This window comes from Colobus angolensis, unplaced genomic scaffold, assembly GCF_000951035.1.
Source record: "Colobus angolensis palliatus isolate OR3802 unplaced genomic scaffold, Cang.pa_1.0 Scaffold130, whole genome shotgun sequence".
Classification (NCBI taxonomy): domain Eukaryota; kingdom Metazoa; phylum Chordata; class Mammalia; order Primates; family Cercopithecidae; genus Colobus; species Colobus angolensis.
Window position 1 is genome coordinate 4131821 of NW_012114253.1, and position 22827 is coordinate 4154647.

The following is a 22827-nucleotide window of genomic DNA, read 5'->3' on the forward strand; positions in this document are numbered from 1 at the left end:
TGAACACTTTCAGAAATAGGGAATCATCCTTGCAGCTGGGTCAAGAAGGGGGACACACAGGATGTGGGGCACCTGGAGCGCTCATATCCTGCTGGCAGGGATGGGAATGTGTACACGTGCTTTGAAACTGGTAGGCGGTGTTGTGGGATGCATTGCACTCCCCCTTCCCGAAAGATCTGTTGAATCCTAACCCCTGAGACCTGTGGATATAACATGATTTGGAAATAGGGTCTTTGCAGATGTAATCAAGTTAAGATAAAGTCAGGCTGGGATTGGGTGGGCCCTAATCCAGTGACTGTGTCTTTCTAAGAAGGAAATCTGGACAGAGAGACAGACACACAGCAGGAGAATGCCTTGTGATCATGGAGGTGGAGTTTGGGGTGATGCGTCTATAAGCCAACGAATGCCAAGGACTGCTGGCAACCACCAGAATGGAGGAGAGGCAAGGCATGACTTTTCCTTGGAGCATTCAGAGGCAGTGTGGCCGTGCCAACACCTTGATTTCAGACTTTTAGCCTTGAGAACTGTGAGAGAATACAGCTCTGTTGTTTTAAGTCTCCCAGTCTGCGGTATTTTGGTACAGCAGCCTTGGCAAACAAGCACAGGCAGCATCTCTGACAGACGAACATTTGCTTCCCTGCACCCCATACGTCCTGTCTCAGGGATACATCCAAGAAAAGGGGATGCTTATGTTCAAAGCAGTTTTACTTGTCATGGCTCAAAAACTGGAAGCAACAGCTCCAATGCCCCTCTACAGGAGAATAATTAAATAAACTAACAAGGTCCATGCAGCGGAGTACTACATAGCAATGAAAAAGAACAAACCACTGCTATGAGCAGCCACATAGAGAAACCTCCCCGACATTCTAATAGTCTAAGTTAGACTTAAAGAAAAACTAGTCTAAGTTCATACAAAAGTCAGGATAGCACCTCCCTCTTGGTGGAAAGAAACTTCATGAGGTGCTGAGAATGTTTATCTTGACCTGGGCAGCTGTGTGTGCATGGATATCAACTCCTTTATGAAGCCCTTAACTGTGTGTATGTTATACTTTAACGTAAAATGAAAAGAAATTGGTAGGCATTCCACAGTGGAGAGCCTTGAAGGCCTCGCCAAGGCATCTGTTGGTTCTGTCGGCCTTCATGAGGCTGGGGATGGCAGGGTGTTGAGCAGAGGAGGAGGTACATGCAGCCACAGGCAGGACTGGGGACCTTTAGTGGTGTGTAAAGGGAGTTTATGACAAGTCCAGAGCCCCCATGGCCCATCAGCAGCTAGAGCAGCTGGCAGGGCCTCCATGCACACTCCAGGGCCTTATCAGCTGGCATCACAGCCTGGGTAGGTGGGGGAGAAACAGAGCGGGAGAGCTAATGGTGTGGAGACTCAGTTCAGACTCTCTCCCTCCCCTGCCAGCCTCTCTTAATCAGCTCACTCTGCCGGGCCTGCTCTGTTTCCAGCAGCTCCAACCCTCCCAGGGCACCCTGGTATTTCCTCCATCAGACCGCAGCTCCTCCCTGCTGACTGCTGCCTCCCGCACTGGCAGAGGGCAGAGGCAAAAGGAGGCCGGCCCTCAGCAGCGGCTAGAGGCGGTGGAGAGAAGGGTCACCCAGGGTTCGGAGGACTGAGCTCCCTGTCATGGAAAGTGCGGTGCAGGGGCTCAGAGAGGCCAAGTGATCTGCCCGAGGTCCCACATTGTGAGAGGGCAGATGTGGGGGATCCCCTGAAATGAACTTACGGGCCAACGGGGAAAGGAGGGGGTGTGGTCTACTGGGGAAGGCTTGGTACCCTAACCTGACTGCCTGGGTTCAAATCCTGGCTCTGCCCCTTGCCAGGTGCCTAACCTGGGGGAGGGCATTGAACCTTTTGGTGCCTCAGGTTTCCCATCTGTGAAATGGGGCTGACAGTGCCATCCCCTCCGTGGCTGAGTTCTCACGGGTAAGTGCACTTGGCTTGGCACACAGTTAGCCCTAGACCCGAGAGTGTATTATTATTAGCAAATGGTGGCATCATTGCCCCTAGGGTGGCTACAGAGATGAACTACCCCTTTATATTTTGTTTCATTTCCCTAAGGGCAATGACAGTGACATTTCCAATTGGAAGCCGTTTGAGGGCATCAGACCCACAGACAAACTCCCTGCAGGTACCTCCTCCTCTTTCTCAGTGGCTCTGCTCGGGGAAGCTGGGGGTGGAGAGTATGGGGGTATGCAGTAAGGGGCTCTCACTCAGCTGGTAGAGCTCTGAGGCAGGGCTGCAGTCCCTCCTTGGAGGTAGCAATACGAATATGGGGACCTGGTGCCACCAGGTGCCAAGTAGCCCCCACTTCCCAGCAGCTCCAGGCTGTACCTGTGAGTGCCCTGGCCTGGGCTTGCCAAGCCCTGCTGCTCTGATCTAGCCTGATGCCCACCTTAAAATCCAGGGTCTCTTCTGCAGGCTACATGGGTCCTGGGCATGGACTCGAGCTCTGCTGGGCCCACAGGTCTCACAGGTCAGCAAGGCCATCCCCCTGCCTTCCCACCACACTCAGATCAAGCCAGAAAAGGGGGCTCCTGCTCCATATCTGAGTCTCCTGGGGGAGGTAGGAAGTGGGGGAAGTCCGGGCATGGAACACACATGCCCTTGGCTCCCACAGCCCATCCCCGGGCTCTGCACACTGTACTGTAACTGCCTCCTTACATGTCTGCCTGGGCGTCAGTTTTTTAATCTTTAAAAATGGGACATGGGGCACGAGCTGCCTCAAGGGGTGTTGTGGAACTCAAAGAGAGAATCCATGTAAAATATTTAAACCGTACAGGTGCTCTGCAAGCAGAAATTCTTCTTGTGTGTGTGTGGAGGGGGTCTGGTTTTTTCTATGACCCAATCATCCCACTGCACTTGGCCTCTGGTGCATCAGAGGTGCTCACCGTGTGTTTGCTGAATGAAGAAATGAACAGGATGTCCAGTGATGTCTCCAGGCCAGAAGGTGAATAGGGCCGGGGCTGCACTTAGGAAGGCTGGCCAGGGAGAGGAGCCATGTCCCAAAAATCAGAGGAAGAGGCCAGATCCCTCGTTAATTCTTCTGTTCCCTCCTCACCTCTTTGTGCTGAGCTCTGCGGGACCTTGGGTGAGCGTCTGGCAGTGAGGAGGGAGATGTGGACATGGCCTCTCCCTCCAGGAGCCACAGACTAGTAGGAGGAAGGGAACCTTCACCAAACCGTGGAAGAGAGAGGCTCATGAGGTCACCCAAGGGAGCAGGGTGTTCCTTTAGGGGCCGTTGAGAGGGTCATCTATGATGCGACAACCTCTCCTTAAGATCACGATTGCATTCTATAATGTGACATTTGTTCCATTCAGGAAAATAAATGTGTAAGTTCTGAAGCACAGCTCGAGCAAGGGCCTGGGGTCGAGCCCTCCTTTACTTCATGCACTGTGCGTGAGATGCTGGCTTAGGCACCCTGAAGATGAGAACCGCTACAGCCCTCACCGCAGCTTGGGGGTCAGAGTTGTGATTCCTTTTACCAATGAAGAAGCTGAAGCTCTGAGTCCTGCCCATTGTCACCACTGATAGCTCCTGGCAGAGGCTGACCACAGCTGCCTGTCTGCCTGCACGTGGCCAAGGGTGATGGGGATTGTGCATCTCCTTTTCCCAAGCCTGCTGGAGCACTCATAGGGCAGTGGTGGACAGCCTGTGCCCTGTTGCTGAGTTTTCACCCAGAAGGCGGGTTTGAATCCCGGCTCAGCTGCTTGCCTGCTGTGTGAGCTTGGGCAAGTCACTTAACCTCTCTGAGCTCCATCTTTTCATCTACAAATAGAGATCATAACAGGACCTGCTTCATTGTAACATTGTGAGGATAGATGAGTCGATACATGTGAAATGCTTAGAGCAGGGCAGGGCACATGTTAAGAACTTGATAAACATTGCTGTGAGCACTGTTATTATTAGTCCTCAGATCTCAGGGCTCTTGCTCTATCATCGCTCTCATGGGGGAAGCAGAGGTCCAGGGAAGTTAAATTAAAGTGTTTGAAAGCCCCTGGCAGGGTTGGGGAGGAGGAGGGAGAGTTATGACTGGACTTAGTCCCATGGTCCCCACAAAATACTCAACATGCCCAGGAACATTAACCAAGCAGGTGGAAAAAAACAAGACATGGCCAAACAAATGCCCTGTCAAGGAAGGAAATGTGTCATCAATTAACTGAGCCTCCCCAAACCTCTCCAAATAATAACTAGGAGTGTCAGCACAGCTCACAAAGAAATGCCATTGAGAGGGCAGGCCACTCCCCTGAGAATCCAAATGCCAATACGCAGAACAAGTCGGCTGATTGGGTTCCTGGCAGGTTGCAGGTTCCCAGCCCCAGTCCTGGCTGTGCCTGGAGCCCGGTCACCCTGGGGCCTGGTCTATTGCCTGTTTCCCTCAATCGTGCACCAAGGAAGGGGCTGATAAGTGAAGCTGAGGGGGCTTCCCATCATCCAGCACCCCCTCCCATTTGTACATTGGACAAAAAGGAAACTGAGGCTCAGATACATTGCGTGACTGGCCAACTCACCCTATTGCTGTGTCACAGGATCAGGACTATAATCCAGGCCTCTCTGCCAATGCCAGCTGATGGCCCAACAGCCAGGCCCTCTGACCAGGAATTCGCTTATCGTATAAGAAATCTGCACTGGCCCCTGGCGAGGGAGGGGCTGCCTGGTGCCATTCTGAGGAGGGGCAGGGGGACCACGTTTTCATCCTCAGGGTGCTTGATATGAGAGGGAAAAAGGAAAATGTATATTTAGATAAATACATGAATCTTACTGGGTAGTAATCAATACTTTGAAAAACAAGCAAACAAATCGGATCAATGGGTTAAGAATGATGGGGCATGGGGGTGGGAACTTCTGGGTGGAGGTGAGGCAGTCAAGGAAAGCGTCTCTGCAGAGGTGACATTTTGTCTGACACGGCAGAGAAAAAGCATGAGTAAATGTCCTGAGGTAAGAACAAGCTTGGCGAGAAGGCCAAGGTGTCCGGAAGCTGATGTTTAGGAAGCTGGAGAGGGAGAGGGTAGGAGATGAGGCTGGCCAGGTGGATGGAGCCAAGCATACAGGGTCTCCTAGGTCTGATGGGAGACTGGGTTCTATCCCAAGTGAGTGGGAAGCCCATGGAGGGCTTCAAGCAGCAGGTGTCATGATCTGATTTCACTTTAGAAAGCTCACTCTGGCTGCTGGGTGGGTGTAGAAAAACCCAGCTGGCGAGAAGCCATGATGCACAGAGAAAGGATCTAAGTTGTGAGCTGGAAAAAAAACGATAGCTGTTAGGTAGACATGAGGAAGGCTGGCCCCTGGCTTAGCTCCATCGCTATTGGGATATGTGACCTCAAGCAAGTCATTCAGTGTCTCCGATCCTCTCCTTCCTTTTTGTAAAATGAGGAAGGCTTCCCTACTCTGCAGTTTTGTACAATGCTGCTTCATTATCTCAGTTGAAGTCTGTTATTTGCAAATAGAGGCGATAGTACCTATTTTGTACAAATGGCCCAATGGCCCACCAACTTTTATCTCTGTCATTTCTATCAATGGCAAGTTTTAGATGACTTCTTTTCCTAGGTCTGCAACAACCTGGTGATTCATCTGAAAGCTCATCCATCCATCCATCATCCATGCATGCGTGTATCCATCCATAATCCATCCATCCATCCATCCATCCATTCATCATCCATCCATCATCTATCCATCCATTATCCATCCATCCATCCATCATCCATCCGTCCATTTCCCATCCATGCATCCATCCATCCATCTATCCATTCATCCATCCACCCGTCCACCATCCATACACCCATCCATTGTCCATCCATCCATCCATCCATTATCCATCCATCCATCCATCCATCCATCACTCCATCCATCCATCCCCTTCCCTATCTCTTATTGAGTGCTTACTGTGACCTCAAAAGTGACCTCAGGCAAGTCTCTTAACCACTCATCTTCTGCCCTCTCTCAGCCTTACTTTCCCAGGAACTTCAGGCTCACCAGACCTTGCCAATCACCCTCAATCCCACCTAACCATCACTCCCTGAAACACGATTATCTTCCAAGGCAAAGATTCTCCCAGAACCGGGAATTTTATTAGACTGCAATAATGTATTAAAGAGGGTTTGAAGCACCCGGAGCAAATTCTAATGTGAAGAAATACCACGGCAACAAATACTTTATTCTGAACTGTTTACTAAATTAGGTCTTTCCCGGACATTTTTAGCCTTCAATTTTTTTAAATACCAGCAATAAAGCACTTGCATAATTAGTAATAAAGCTGACAGCCTGGTTACTGATTTTTTACTTAGAAGGAAAAGGATAATGTGTGTGTGTGTGTGTGTGTGTGTATGTGTGTAGATAATTTCCAACAGCTCTGGTTTCCTGACTGCAGACATAGAAATGATTTGCCATATCAGCAATTCTGCCCAGCAGGCTGCAGGTCAGGAGAAAGCTGCATTGAGCACTGTGGAATGGAAACAGTTCTCCTTTAGGAGTCAGAAGTTGACTTTTGATTCTGCGGCTGGCTTGCTGTGTGACCTTACGGAAGTCATCCACAGTCTCTGGGTCTTGGTTTCTCAGGTGGAGAATGAGAGGGTTGGCCTGGGTGATGTCTAAGACTGCCAGCAGATCTGTCCTGAGTCTGGAGGGGATGGTGGCTTTAAGTGGCATCTGTGTGTTGGTGGCTCCCATATTTGTATCTGTGGTCACAACTTCTCCCCCGCCCTGTGTTTCCACCAACCTACTTGCAGTCTGTGCTGAGGCGTCTAACAGATATGTCCAACCTGATCCAAACAGAACTCGTGAGTTCTGTCCTACACCCTCAGCCTGAGCGAGTCTTCATCAGTCTCCTCTTCTCAGGAAGGAGCCCCTCTCCTCCCAAATGCAATGGCTATGGCCCTGGGGGCCACCTTTAACTTCTCTCTCACTTTCTGGTGTCCCCCTTCCAGCCCATCAGCGAGTGCTGCCAGGTCCGCTTCCTAATTCATCCCCATCTCTTCTCTCCGCCTCCGCCTGTCCAGTTCCATCACACCCCACCCCGATCTCCGTGCTTCATCATTTAGCAGCGTAAAACTCAAACCGAGGTCAATTTCAGTGACTCTTCGTCACTCAGAATACAATTCAAATTCTCTCTAATGACCAAGGATGTTCTATAACAGTGGTCCTCAAACTCACCTGCAGATTGGATCATTTAATACGTGGATGCCTGTGTCCCTCACCCTTGCTGAGGTTCTGATTTCAAGGGCAAGGTGTTTGACCTGGGCACTGGGAGGTTTCTGGCATCTCTGAGTGGGCCATAGAGCAGCAGCAGCAGCCTTATCTAGGAGGACATTGGAAATGCAGACTCTGGGGCCCTGTCCCAGCCCCACTGAGAATCTGCATTTTATAGTCAAGTTCCACAAGACTGCTCCATGAGGCCTGGCCTCATGTTCTGCATTCTTTGCAGGGCTCACCAACTCCATCAGTCCCTCTGGACATTTTTATGTTCTTTGTTGACATATTGAGCTTGCTCCTGTCTCAGGTCCTTGCTTTCCCTCTGCCAGAATGGTCATTCCCTGGTCTTTGAGTGGCTGCGTCATCTTGCTCGCCATCCAGGAAGTAGAGAAAGAGCCCCCCCGATATCTGACCTCTTCCTGGCAGAGCCCCACCACCTCCCCACCTCTCTCTGTGTTGCTAGCATAGCCCTGGGAATGTCACCTCCGTGGGGACAGGGAACTTACCTGTCCTGCTCATCTCTGTCTCCCGATGTCTACAGTTAACAAACAAACACTTCTAAAAGGACAAATGAATAACTAAGGCAAGCCCTTACTTGAGGGCTTGAAACATGTCAAGGTGCATTCGACATTGGAACTAACTCCCCACCACTCCGCCCGGGGTGCTTCCTGGCACTGGGCTGCAATTCCTGATGGTTGACTCTGGGTGAAGATGTGGTCTCTGGAAGGCCCCTGATCAAAGCAAGCCACTACCCAGAGTGGGGAGCAGGTGACCCCATTGCCCCCACCCCATTCCATCAGCATAGGACTCAGCCTCCTCAGCTGGGGAGGCTGCCGGGGGAGGATAATTCTGCCTTGAGGGGGAGCTCTCTCAGCTCTTGGGCAAGTTGCTTCTCTTCTCTGGGCTGCATCTGAGCCCCCTAAATAGGATCTGAGATCTGCACTGCACAGGATGGTTGCTAGGGTTTAATCAAACAATGGATGGGGAAGAGTTTTGCTGAAGTCATAATTCCATATTTGGATAACCTGTCAGCACATTAATTTAACAAGCCTTTCCTGAGACCCTGTGCTCAGCACTGAGAACCTAGAGATGAAGAAGGGAGGGTCCCTAGCCTTGAGAGACAAGACCCACCCTTGGGGATTGGGGGCCCCAGGCAAGAGCCCCCCCACCCCAACCCCCGGCCCCCAAGTTGCAATACCCTAGTGCATCACCAGAGGGCAGCAGACAACTTTGCAAGTGCTTCCCTCCCTGGGGAGCTAGGCTGGGGACAGAAGGGTGTGTTCTGGGAGTTCCAGTGGCCTCCTTTCGGGTCTGAGGTCCAACAGAGAGTGGGGGAAGGTAGGTAGAGGACTCAGTGGCAGCTGTGAATGCAACAGGGGTCATCTCAGTTCCCTGCCTCAAATCTCTTCACTAACCCAAGACCCAACCAAGGAGAAATACCCCTGACCCTCCTTCTAAATTGGAAATGGGAGCCTCCTTGAAGCTCCAGGGGCCTCTGGGACATGAAGATCTGGAGTCTGTGCTGCAGGGGAGATCTGGGGACCACAGAGGGACTCCTAGCCAAGAGATGCGAGAATGCATGGGGAGAGAGGGAATGAAAGCACCATGCATGCCTCTGTGCACAGGATGGCAGGAAAAGGGCACCCCAATAGGAAGTGGGCTACTGGAAATGGGGGAGAGAAAAGAAAGAAGAATATCACTCTAAAAATGAAAATCAAAGGCTGAAAGTCAAGGAACAAGAGGAGAAGAGTGTCCACCTTCAGTGACAGGAGGTGGAGTGAGTTAGGGAGGTGGTGCCGGTCCTCTGCAGAGCTTGCACCTGTGCAGGAAGGGGGGGCCGTGGAGAGGAATCAGCCCAGCCCTGCCCTGCCTGGGCTGCTCATGGCTTTGGTGGGGACAGCAGATGTGCGAGTGGACAGGTGGGAGCCAGTAGGAGAAGGCTAAAGTGGAAAGCACAGGACACTCCCTGGGCGCAGCAGGCAGGATCGATTCTGCCGCTGGGGAGAGGGTCAGGGAGGACTGCTGCGTCAAGCCAAGCATTGGAGCTGGGCCTGGAGCACCACTGGGCTTTGAAAAGGCAGAGAAGGCCAGGCAGCCCCTGGAGAAAGAGAGAAGAAGTGGGAACCTGAGGGGTCAATGCCGGGATAGGGGAGGCAGGGAGAGGGTGGCAGGGGCAGGGGAAGATGGGGAGCAGGGGAGTGTGCCCAGGTCAATGGAGACTGAGGCAGAGCATCTGAAGCACATTAGGTTAAACAGATTTCTCCACTAGTCAATGGCATTGATGCTACCAGCCAAGACAGCAGAGAAGATGCAGGGCACTGATTTCCCAGGTCCCTCTCCCAGAGCCAGGAGTGGGCATCACTCGCTCTCCCTGGCTGTGGCATCCAGGGTCCTGGGACTGCCACAGGTGATGACTGATGCTGGCAACTTCCCACTTGGAGGGTCCAAGCATCCCAGGTAGATCCTCTGTACACACACACGTGTGTGTGTAGGGGTGGAGAGACAAGGTCATGTGCCAGTCTCCCTTACTAAGTGACCTGGCACAGGGTGGGTGTCAATTACTGCTTGTTGGGGCTGGGCACAGTGGCTCATGCCTGTAATTCCAGCACTTTGGAGGCCAAGGCAGGTGCATCACTTGAGGTCAGGAGTTCAAGATCAGTTTGACCAACATGGTGAAACCCCGTCTCTGCTAAAAATACAAAAAATTAGCCAGGGGTGGTGGTGGGTGCCTATAATCCCAGCTACTTGGGAGGCTGAGGCAGGAGAATCTCTTAAACCTGGGAGGCAGAGGTTGCAATGAGCCAAGATCACGCCAGTGCACTCCAGCCTGGGCGACAGAGCAAGACTCTGACAAAAAAAAAATACTGTTTGTTAGATGACCTGCTCTCCATGCTCCATGGCCCAGGGGCCCAATGAGTGGACCTGGCTCCAGTGGTCCATGGAGTGCCACAGCTTGGGCGTTACCCAGGCTTCCCCCTGCACAAGCTGTGTGACCTTTGATGAGTGACCATACCTCTCTGTTCTTCCATGTCAGCATCTGAATAACAGAATTCAACGAGTCTGAGATCTGCGCTCCACGGATTGAACCAGATGACGGGTTGGGAAAGAGTTTTGCTGACTGTTTGAAATGATAATTCCACATTGGAATACAACCCATCAGCCCATTGATTCGATAGATCTTTACGGAGGCCCTGGGCATCTATCCCAGGAGCTGGGCTGAGCACGGAGGATCCAGAGATGAAGCAGGGAGGGTCCCAGTCAGAGAGATGAGAAACAGGGAAGAAGGCTGGAAGCAGATTCCTGCAGTCTGGGCAGAGCGTTGCTCCGGGACCTGACAAAGGGGGGTGCCTTTCTTAATTAGAGCTCTGGAGGTGGGAGGCCTGGGATTGGGTCCAGTGGAACTTCTAGCTGGAAAGCATGGGCACACTGTATCTCTGGGGAGAGTGCCATGGCCAGGGAGCTATAGAAAGAGCATCTTGCTCCTGGCCTTCCCTTTGGCCTGCAGGCGAGGCCTCACTTCCTGAGGCGTTTACCCCAGGGCCTGGCCAATGGGTGCACCGCACATGCCAGCTGTTATTGCTCTGCTAATGACTGGCAGCCCAGGCATGGGGGCAGCCCAAGTTCCGGGGTTGGCTGGTGCCTGTGAGGTCACTCAGGCCTCAGGGAATGGACTCTGAGGTCACTGACTGCCCTGGCTATTTCATCATCTTTAATTAAAAGTGGTCTGGCTGTAGGGGTGTTAGAATAACCGCCTGTTGGCGGATGGGGGCCACCAACAATTAGAATTATCTATGCCTTGGTGCCTGCCATTGAATTCTTTGACCCCAGTGTGCACATCAGAGCAGGAGGATGGGATTGTGTGAAGCGGGCTTTCCAGATCGCACTGCCCGTATCTTAACCTGGAAGACTTTTTAGCAAATGAATTCCAGATTCCCCGGGTCTTGCTCTGGGCTTGAATCAAATTCTGTCTTGGTGGAGCCCAGGAATTGGTATTTTAAAGCAGCTTCCAAGGTGATCCTGATGCAGGTGGTCAGTGAGCTGGCCTGTGGTATAGACACCACCAGTGGGTGACTTGTTGTTCAGTTGATATGTAACTTTATATTTATTTATTATTTTAGAGAAGAAGTCTCACTATGTTGCCCAGTCTTGTTTTGAACTCCTGAGCTCAAGTGATCCTCCCATCTCAGCCTCCCAAAGTGCTGAGATTACAGGCATGAGCCACTGGCCAGCTGATGTGTAATTTCGGGCTGCTGAAGGCTGCTGAGCACTCCCCTAGTGGCTGGGAGGAGACCCGCAACTCTGTCTTCTAAAATCATCCCTGGTTTGGAGATGGGGACCAGGTTCCCACTTGGGGTTGAAAGCCAGGGGCTTTCAATTCTAATACTAAGAGGCATAATCTGTTAAAAACAATAAAATAAACAATGCCACTCTTTCTCATTCACACTCCTGGATGAATTCTGGGTGGGAGTGAGAGGAATGGGTTTCCAGCAGGTCAGGAATTGAGGATATTCTTGGAGAGTTAGTTTCATAAGGGCAGGGCCTGTGTTTGTTGTTGCTCAGTGCCTGGCACAAGCCCAGCATGCAGTACGTAGGCAACGTGTGTTTGCTGAGTGGTCAAATGAATCAATAAATGAACGACCACTTCATGTGGCAAGCAGCACCTGTTAGGTATATTTTAGAGAAAAAAGACGTTTGGTTCGTGAAAATATACAGAGGGAGAAGGGAGCTAGAGAATTCAGACTTTGAAACCAGTGATGGTCGGATGGCACTTTTCTTTGTATCAGCTGTTAAAAAAGAGTTTGGTCTCCACGTGAATAGATTGTAGAAGGATCATTTAATTTTTCAAAGGGAAACAAACCCCTCTGCTCTTTGAACCAGACAGTTAATGTGCCTATTTAAAAATCAATCCCTTATTTTTTTCATTTGAACAGATTCCAGAGGGCTTCTGCTTAGAAACTGTTGTCTGCCCGTAGAGTGGTCTTGCCACTACTTGGGCCATTTCCTCTTGCCATATCTTTGCACACACGGGACCCTCCAACCAGATAATCAGCTCCCAGCTCCTCTTTGTCTAAAACCCACTGATGCCTCTAGAACCACTTCAAATGCCAGCATCACCCTGATTTCTCCAGTCTCTGCATCTCTGATTCATCATTGGGTTATAGCTGAATCTTCTCTATGACAGCTATCACTTTATTACTTGAATTGTTCGCTATTTATCTCTGTGTTTTATCTCCCCTTTCTCTCTTTTCATTCCACAAATATTTATTGTTCCTTTCTAAATGCCAAGTATGTCCTGGGATTACTGAGATGAAGAAAATGTAGCCGAGCCTTGGAGGAGCTTATAGGCCAACAGGCGTGAACGCAAGGGAACAGGCTTTAAGTTCCAAAGAGGCAGGGGCTGATTTTAGCCACCTTTGTGCACCGTAGCTCTGTGCCTCAAACCAGCGAACGCTCACTGTGCACTGTTGAGTGTGTATGTGAACTGATGCACCTCAGAGTAATAAAGCAAGTGGCATTTCTTCCAGCGCCCTGCATTCTCAACCTCTTTTTTCCATTTACTCCAGCTCTCCCGCGTCTCCCTCCTGATAAACATGCATCAAAAGGTGCAGCCCAGCACTGGCTTTCTCTACATGGCCTCCAGCCCCTGTTCCCCACCACCTGTGGCTTTGGGGGATGACGATTGTTCCTGAAGCCTCAGGATGCTTCAGGAAATGGAAGACACAGCATGTGTGTGGGCGGAGTGGTTGAAGCCTCGTTGTGATTCACCCGGACCTCCAAGGAGGTCACAGCTGCCCTCTGGGATGGCCGCATTCCATGGGGAGGGGGGTCAGGACATGCTACCTCAAATATGGCACCTTGGTATATTGAATATTTTATACCTGGAGGTCTGATTCCAGGCTCCTCTGTGGACAGATTTGTCTTCCTTCCCTGGCACCTCCAACCAACCCTCTCTACCCAGGAACTAAGGTGAGCTTGACAAACCACATATCACAGCATGCCACAACCTTCAGTGGCTTCCAGGGCGTGGAGAATGAACGTGAGCTGACCTCCCTGTTCCCTGTGCTCTGGCAGCAATGGCCCTCTGGCAGCTTCCAGATCACACCAACCTCTTTCTCACCCCAGGACCTTTGCACTTGCCATGGTGTCTACCTGGAGTGCCCTCCCAAGCCCCAACCTTGCCTGGCTGGCTTCTTATACTACATATCTCTGCTCAGATGTCTCTAGATTCCTGGAGATACATTCCGGGTATCTCCTATGAGAAGCTATGCAATGCCCTCACCCCATTATTGTCACTGCTCTCTATCACAGGTATCTCCTATGAGAAGCTATGCAATGCCCTCACCCCATTATTGTCACTGCTCTCTATCACATTGCAGTCGGCCTTCCATATCCATGGGTTCAGAATCTGCAGATCCAACCAACCGTGGACCAAAAATATTCAGAGAAAAAAATAATAATGCAACGATATAAATAATACAAATAAACATATAGTATAAAAATGATTTACCTAGCATTTACATGATAGTAAGTATTATAAGTAATCTAGAGATGCTTTAAAGCATCCAGGTAGATGTGCATAGGTGATGTGCAAATACCGTGCCATTTTATATGTGGGACTTGAGAATCCTAGGATTGTGGTATCTGCTTGGGCATGTCCTGGAACCAATCCCCCCACGGATCCCGGGGGACAGTTGTACCTTATTCCCTTCACCACACTCATCACACATTGTAACTATTTTTCCTTATTATTTTAAAGGCATTTTTGTAGCGTGTCTCTCCTCACCCACTAGATCAGAAACCTCCTGAGAGCAGGTCTGATTATGTCTTGTTCACCACTCTATCTCCATCATTGTCTCTAATATATGGCAACTACTCAATTTCTTTGTGACGAATGAATGATGTGAGTGTTGGGGGAAGGAATGGGGAACTGGATGTTCCTTTCCTAAGGTGGCTCGTTCATCCGCCAGCAGCAGCAAGTGTTGCAATGAAAGCACTCCACCACCATGTTCACCACCAACTCATTCACTTCACAGATATTTACGAATCATCTACCACGTGCCCAGGGTTGGGGTGCTGTACTGGGAGTTGGGGAGAGGATGGTGGTGAAAACATCAGACCTAGTCCCTGTCCTCATGGGGCTTCCAGTCTAGTGGAGGTGGGGCAGCCCAGACTCTGAAGACACAGCACCAGGCTGTGAGCTTGAGCAGTCAGGGTTGACTTCCTAGAGGAAGCAACATTTAAGCTGAACTTGAAAGGACAAGTAGGATCTTGTTGGCAAAGAGGGTTGGCCAAGGAGTTGGAGGGACCTGCAATGGCAGATCAGAGGCAGGAGTACACTGAGCCCCTCGAGTCTAGATTCCCTGCACCAGTGAATTAAGGCCAGTGAAATCTGTCCGGTGCTCCTCATCACTTCCTGAGCAGATCGAGTGGGACAAGGGCCTCGGGGTGCTTCCAGAAATGGAAGATACAGCATGTGTTTGGACAGAGTGGTTGAAGCCTCGCTATGATTCACCCGGACCTCCAAGGAAGTCACAGCTGCCCTCTGGGATGGCCACATTCCATGGGGAGGGGGTTCAGGGCACGCCACCTCAAATATGGCACCTTGGTATATTGAATATTTTAAGCAGATGGTATTTGAGAAATGGCAGGTGCAGGATCTTTCCCTGAAGCAGGTCACAAGACTTTCACGTGAGAGGTTCCCTCTCTGTACCTGGAGGAAGGAAGCATCTTCACTTCCGGGGATCTGAACAAACCACCCTGCTGAGTGTCCCCAGCTTACTGCCCTTAGCTCAGACCCTTCTATCTGAGGTATGACTCCCCATCCTTCATCCAACCCAGCAAAAAACACTCAGCTCGAACCACTTCTGTGGTCTTCATTTCCTTATAAAATCTCCCGTGTCGCCTAAAACGCATACGAACTAGACTTGTATCCTTTTGTCTTGTGAATTCGTCTTTTGCTACAGGGGCCCCAGCCAAGAACCTAGAAGGGCGGAATGAAGAGTAGACCTTCAAACAAGGATTTGGGAGCAAGGGGTTTATGTGAGAAGGGGTCCCAGGAAGCTGGCAGAATGAGCTAGAAGAGAAGGAAGCCAACACGGGTGCATTCTCAAGGTTATTCTAGGGGGCACTGAGAAACTCCGGGAGACATTAAACAGCATTCTTCTCAGAGTGTCTCAATGTCCCTCCTTCTTATCCCATTTTCTGATTTTACCCATTAGGAAACACCCCCAAGGGGCCAAGGAGCAGACCCAGAACTGCCCACTCATTTTGCACATTTCATTATGCACCCTCTGTGTGCCAGGCCCTGGGCCGAGAGCTGGGCATGCGAGGTGAAGGAGAAGCAGGTACTTTGTCCTCCTGGGCATGCATCTGAACTGTCCCCGTGGAGGGACGAGGAGGCCGGGTATGCATCCAATAAACAGTCATTGGTCAAGGCTGCTCCCGGGTGGTGTCAACTTCCCAGCACTTCTCACCTGCCTCATGTGCAGCCTGAGTGGGCTCCAGTGACCTGAGAAAGCCCTGGGGAAGCGTCAAGGATGCTGGCACTGCCAGGAAGAGCGAGGGGTAAGAGGATGTGGGCATGGCGGAATAACCATTGGCCGCATCTGCCTCCTCCCTTTCACAGAGGGCTCCTTCCTGCCTTCAGGTCTCCACCCAAGTGCCACCTTCCTCGGAGGCCCTGCCTGACCGACCACCCATCTAAATGGCACCCAGCATCTCATTTCTTCTCGACACTGCACCCCACCTGCCCCTTCATTGCATGCCCATGGTTTAGAATCACTTCTTTGCAGAATGTGGAATGATGTATTCATCTACATTTTGCCATGTCTCCCCCACTAGATTGCAAAGCTGTGCTTTTCTCATTCCCCTCTGTATCCCTGGGCACCTTCCACCAAGCCAGGGTCCTAGTAGGTGCTCAACTAAATAGCCTTGGAGGGAATACATTCTTGTCAATTCCAACCTGGGAGTTCTGGCCTCTGGGGCTAAGACCTAGAAAGGCATTTGATAGATGGGCCTCTGGGATGCTCAGAGAGGCAATGATCTGTTCAAGGTCATACAACTGGGGATACACACCTGCACCCCCTGGGGGCAGAAGTCCTGGTGATTCACCTGACTTCCATCCCTCCAGGTCCCCCTCAGTGGGACAAAAAGCACCAGGAGCCCCTGGGGCTCCTCTAGGCTACCTGAGAAATTGCTCTCAGCCAATTCTTGGTAATCTTCTCAGCCTCATTCTCTCCCCACTTTCCCCAGTGGAAGAGGAACCGGCTCAGACAGCTGTGGAGCTGGGACTCTCTCTTGTTGAGATGCATTAATTTGTAAATATCTTCATTTATATGTAGATGCGGAGTCCCGTGCCTGCCCCCAGACCTGATGGGGCTCTGCAGCCTAGAGAGGCAGTGGCCCCCAGCATGGCTGGCTGGGAGGGCCCGACAATCCTCCGTGAGCCTCTGAGGCTCCAGAGGGTCTGCTCCTTCCTTCCCTCGCCCTTGGTAATCACCAAACAGGATGGCTCAGCTCCCTGGGGTGCTCGCTGCTTGGGAGACCACCCCTGTCACCAAGGCTCAGCGAGAAGGTGGGGGAGACTGGTTCCCACGTAGGAAACGAAAGAGCACTGGCTCCTAAGATCAGGCTTAAGTCAATGCCACTGTGTGACCTCAGGCAAGTCTCATTCCCTCTCTGGGCCTCGGCTTCCACCACTGAAAAACAAGGGATCTGGTCAAGTTCATGTCATTCCAGAGGGAGACTGTTGGGCCTTGCTGAACTTTGCCCTCTTCTGTAGTAAGAACAGGGCTAGAGAAAATGATTAGTAATAGTAACACCTGTCTGCATTCATGGGGTTGTTTGTGCAGATCGAAACAGAAAGGGTACATAAAAGGAGGCTTTATGAGATTTGTAAAAAGGTGAATTTGTTTGTTTGTTTGTTTGTTTTATGATGGGAGAAGGAGAGATTGTTCTAGGCAATGGCAGCAAACATGTACCACTTAGAGACCGGACACCAGCACTTCACCTGAATGCACCCGTTAGCTCCTCACAAGCTGCAGCTAGCCTCATAGTACTGTCATGTTCCTTTGGAGGTCAGGAAACTCAATTGTGGGGTTACCAGCCCCAGATTTAACTAATGCCAGGAGGTGGAAGAGGCAGGATTTGAACTCAGGCTGTTGGACGTAAATTTCACTGAAATTCCACAACAATTGTGCAAAGCCAGTCACGTCAAGCCTGCTTTACAGGCAAAGAACTGGAAGCAGAGAGAGAGAAGTTAAGGCTCTCATCCCAGGTCATTCAGTAGGCAGAGACTGAGCTGGGATTTGCATCTGGGTCTTCTGGTAGCAGGACTTGCCCTTGAGGGAGCAGGAGAGGGTGGGGCTCAAGAATGTTCTAGATGGTCCCTGGATTTCTTTCTTAGCTAGAAATCAGAACCAAGGAGTCCTAGAGGCCATGCTGGTGGCAGTAGGTGGCTTGGTGAGGAAGGAATTCTCAGAGACACAGTGACCAGCAGGGGTGGGCTGGGTGGCATTAGGTTTCTGGGAATCATGGAGATTATTTGGGAGTTCAGTTATTACAAAACCATCTGTGGTTTCCAGAATAGCTATTTTCTCCAAAATGAGTTTTTATCTCCTTTATCATCTTGATTGTAACTGGCTTGTTTTAGGTGTGCTTTAATATTTTAAGGAACCATAATTTCTTTTTGGGAGCAGGTTCAGGAGAAATCATAACTAGATGGATGAAGGAGTTTGTGCGACTGTTCACACACCTCTTCACACACCTTCATATCCACATTGTCAGCATGGTCCTGGCACAGACTTCGGAGAGGAGGAGGACCAGTCAGGCTGCCGGGGGAGCACACTCACCTTCCCATTTTCACGAAAGCAGACAGAGGAGGATGCCTGGGCCAGATTCTCGGTGCAGGGCTGGACTCACCCTTTACAATCTTCTTGTCCCATTTTCTAATTTTACCCAATAGAAAATAAGCCTGAAGGGCCGAGGAGCATAGCCTGAGCTGTCCACTCATTTTGCAAATTTCATTATGCACCCACTGTGTGCCAGGCCCTGGGCTGAGAGCTAGGGATGCAAGGTGAAGGAGGAGCATATCCCTTGTCCTCCTGGAGCTCACGATCACAGAGACCTACAGACCATGCTGGAGAGTAGGGCCTCCCCTTCCTCCAGGTCAGAGTCTAAAGACAGCACAGTACCAGGCACTAGCTGAGACATCCACATAATATGGTGCCACAGTGCACGTCATGTGGGCTTGCTGGCTGCAGTCCCCCTCAGGGTGCCCAGTGCAGCACTGTCCACCTCCAGCTTTGGAGCAGACCGCTACTTTCAGGCTGGGCACCTGGCAAAGCATTTGGCGGTGTGGCGTGGAAGAGTGTGTATGTGCAAAGCTGTGCACTCTTCCTGAATGCAGTGAGATTCCCTCTGAGGAGGGGTGGGGACTGGGGCAGTTGCAGCCAACCAGCTTTGGGGGATCGGTTCAGCTAAGGTGAGGGGTCCCATGGGTGGAATTGCTTGAGTGGGGTTCTGAAGGCTGATGAGGAGTTTACCAGATGACCAAAGGGAGAAAGGCCCTTTGAGAAGAGGGACCAGCGTGTGTTAAGTGTCAAAGGAATAAAACAGGACTAGGATCTTGTGGGGAGTTTGTGGGAAGGAGGTGGAGCCACACACATAGAAAATAGCAGGCTGTAGAAGGAGATGGAGTCGGCTTGATTCTGCTGCCCCGCCTTCTGGAAAAGAGGGATGGGGTAGGAAAATCAAGCATCTCTGAATTGAGCACTGCTTCTCCCCACTCTGCTGCTTTTGACCTGGGAGTCCAGTTGCTTGGGGTCATTCTCTCTTAAGCTAGGGCCCTTATGGCCTTGGAACGCACAAGAAACAGTAGAACATGTTGTATGAGCTTCCAAGCCAGGCAGAACTGCCTCACCGCCCAGCGGTCTCATTGCTGCCTGTGTGACTTTAGGCCCTTTGCTCTCACCCTCGTTGGGCCTCAGTATCTCAATTGGAAATAAATGGAGTTTGGAACACCTACCTTCCAGGACTGTTGGAGGAGCTGGCAGAGGAGGCCAGTCAGAAGAGCTGGCCCGGCCCTCTCCTACCTCTTCCCTCCAGGGGATGTCCCTCCAGGGAATGAGTCCCATTTCCACAAGGGGAGCCCCCGGTTCTGCCTTCCAAGCCCAAGAGCACCAAGGGATTGATGTGAAAGGGCTGGAGAACTGCCCTCTGCTCCACTCCGCATCTCTCCTCCCTTCCCCCGCTGCCCCCTCGCCACCACAGGCCCTCACCTCACAGTGGACTGGTACACCAGGTCCTCTCGCTTGCGGTAGTTCTCCATGTGTGAGTAGTTGGTGGAGAACATGGCATCAAAGGTAAAGATCTTCTGCTTGATGGTGCCGCCATCTGTCACCTGCCACAGAGCACAGAGATAGCCACCTGTGAGTGCTCAGCCAGCCCTGGTCACCCCTTTCCCCAGGACACTGAGAAGATGCAGGCAGGAAGCCCAGAAGAAGGACAGCCCCCATCCTGAGAATAAGGTAATCACCGAGGGCTTCCTGGAAGCAGTGATGTTTAAGTTGCCTCCTGAAGGAAGAGTAGGAGCCAGCCTGGCAACAGGTGGGAGTTTTCCAGGCAGAGGGAACAGCAAAGGCCCTGCGGCAGAAAAGAGCAGTATGTGCTCAGGAGAAGCTTGCTGCCTTCACAGCACCTGGAGCAGAAGGGAAGTGGGATTAGAAGAGGCTATGAAGAAAAATGTGGGCCAGATCATGAAGAGTCTCCACAGCAAAGGAGCTCAGCTTCTCCTGAAGGCAGTGAGCCCTGGGGCCAGGCTTAGATTTGATTTACAAGCTCCTCTGGCTACAGATTGAGGACGAATCGAAAGGGGCAAGACTAAAGGCAGGGAGCCCGGGAGGAGGCCAGGAATCCAACATCTTGGCATGGGTGATGCAGAAGGGGACAGCGTGGGGCACTTGCCCTCCTCTTGGGATGGGCCAGGAGGGAGGACATGAAGTCCCCATTTCACCTAAGAATGCAGAAGTGGGAGAAGGCAGGGAGGTGGTGATGAAGCCAGCGCTGGAAGCCCAAGGCTGCTGGGCTCTCCCGCTGTTCACGGCTGATGGAAAGCGAACCCAAGCGTCCCGTGCCCTCAGCTGCTGCCTGCCCGCCTCCCCACATCTGCGCTGCCTCCAGCTAATGAAAGTGTTACTCCACAAAGCAGCAAGGTATGTGTTGTCACTGTTTCAATTATTTATCTGTTTACTCGGCTGCAGTTTTCCGCTTGTCTCAGCAACTCTATTATAGACTGGGAGCTTGCAGCCTCTCGCAGCTCAGCTGGGCTCCACGCTAACAGCCTGCAATGGGGAGGCCTCATGCCTGGGCCTCGAGAAGTGAAATTAGCTCCCTGCAGCTCTGCGTGGTGGAGGCAGCGGGGAGAGGGGCTGGGAGAGGGGTGGCTAGGGACAGGTGTCTCCAAGGGGCTGGGCTAGGGGGGATGCTGAAAGCAGCTTCCCCAGGCAAAAAGATGAGGATTGGAGTGTGAATCTGTCCCCCTGTCCCCTGCCTGGGGGTACTGGCCCTGGACACAGCTGGGCTTCTCTCAGTACATATGTACCCAAGCTGACTTGGACCACATCTCTCTGGCCTAGGTGGTGTTGCTACTGGGAGAGACTCCATGCATCTGACCAGCATTGGTTGAGTACCAGCTGTGTGCAGACACAGGCTACATCTGTACCAGTCACTTTCCGTAGACTGCAAGCTTCGTAAAGAGTCAGGTGGCCTCTGTGAGGAGCGGGGATGGTTAGAATCATGAGAAGGCCTTCGCAGGCTCTGGAACCCTGAGAGGAAGCGGCAGTGAGACTTCCCAGGGCCACAGCTTCTCCTCACCCCTCCATAATCCCACACCCCTCCTGTCTCTGTCGGGACTTAGCGACATGCACAAGTGTCACTTTCTTCCCTTCTGAGGGCGTGGCGCTTTCTGACCATGTGCAGAGGGGAGACAGAGGACCACTTCCTCTCACCTGGCTGCTTCTGCACCACAGGCCCAGCTTCTGAAATGGAACCATGAGAGTGGAGGGAGATGAGGAGGAAGGGGACAGGAGGATTCTCCTCTCTTCTTGGGATCCATGTTTGCACTCACCCCATGAAAGATGCCCACCCCTAACCAACCACAGCTTGACTCTGCGTCCACTGTCATCACCCAGAAAGATGTCCCTGAGCTGACTGTGTCTGGCTTGGCATGGGTTGGAGAAGAGAGTTGGCTGCACTTGGGATCAGAGCTTCCATCGCCCCACCTCCCAATGTCCCAGCCTGGGGTGGGGGCCAAGACCCTCCAGGGGCTCCTCGTTCTCCATGCACCCCCTTCCCATCGCCGCCTCTCCCATTTGACTTTTCACTTGGGGGGTGATTTGGCTCACCAGGGGACATACGGCAAGTTCAGGAGACATTTTTGGTTGTCACGACTGGGGAGGAGAGGTGCGGTTTGGTACTCTTGTGTAGCTGGTAGAGGCTAGGAAGCTGCTGATGGTCTCACGATGTCCAGGACCGCCCCCTGCCCACCTCCCAAGAATTATCTGGCCCCCAAATGTCAACAGTGCCCAGGTGGAGAAACCCAGCTTTAAGCCCATCGCATTGTGTGGCCGTACCAGGTCCCTGGGAACAGAGCTGAATAGACAAGAATGTTCCCACGTTGCAGGTAAAGAAACTGAGGCTTGGAGAGGCAAAATGAGTCAGCTGAGGTCCCACACTGGGTTCCTGACAAGTGTCTGTCTTTCAGACCAGAGTTCACATCCCATCCCACCAGGCTGGAAGACGCTGAGAGTGAACTGAATGCCTCTCAATGTTCCTTTCCACCCCTGGTGGCCGGGCTCATTAGGAGAAAGGATGTCAGAATCTCAGTGGAGGTGTGAGGATTTTTCTCCCAAAGTCATAAAGCAGAAGGCATCCTGCCCGTTTAGCTGGCAGCCCGTCTTCTGGCCTCGCCTCTCTTCAGGTACTGCTTTTTTATCTCCTCCTAAAATGCGGCAGCCCTTATCATCCCAATCTCAAATTTCACTCCATTTTTTTTATTACACAAAAGAGAAAAAAAATCTGTCAGTAAAACTGTCTCCTCAAATTTATTCGCCGAGACTGAGGGTTTTATTACTAGGAAAATACACCCGCACCCCACACGTCCACACACATACCCACACACCCCAGATAAAGCGCTGAAGAATTATCCGAGTCGTAAATCGCTGTTTCAGGCCGAGGGACAGGGGAGTTTCAAGGACGAGCCTAGTTTTCCTTTGGTTTTATTTACATCTGTTTCTCTGGGGCTGTGTCTAGGGCCTCACTGTCAGCCGGAGGAGTAAATAACTGCTTCTGTGAAACCTGCTTCAGGCAACTGGAGACAAGTGCTTATCTCCGCTGCAGCATGAGGGATCTGGAGGGCAGGCCCCACTGCCCCAGCTCTCTGTGGTACACACTCCCTCCTCTCTCAGCCTCCTGGAAGATAAAGGAAATGGGAGACTCAGACACGCTCAGGTCCCAGGCCAGTGGGCGAGCAGCTATTTGCAAGGATGTCATTCTGTGGTTCTTGGTGGTTAGAGGGCCCAAGAAAGAGGCCAGGTGGGAGTGGGGGATTAGTACATGCTGTGGACAGAAGGTGTGG

General features: G+C 51.6%; 1 protein-coding gene across 1 annotated transcript in view; it reads right to left on the minus strand.

The window, feature by feature from the left end:
* The window catches only part of IGSF21 (immunoglobin superfamily, member 21), a 101519-nt gene that overhangs the window by 68701 nt on the left and 9991 nt on the right, over window positions 1–22827 (minus strand). Inside the window, exon 2 of the mRNA XM_011934049.1 lies at window positions 19472–19593. Coding sequence (XP_011789439.1) covers window positions 19472–19545 — 74 coding nt within the window. The 5' untranslated portion in view covers window positions 19546–19593. The remainder of the gene's footprint in view (window positions 1–19471; window positions 19594–22827) is intronic.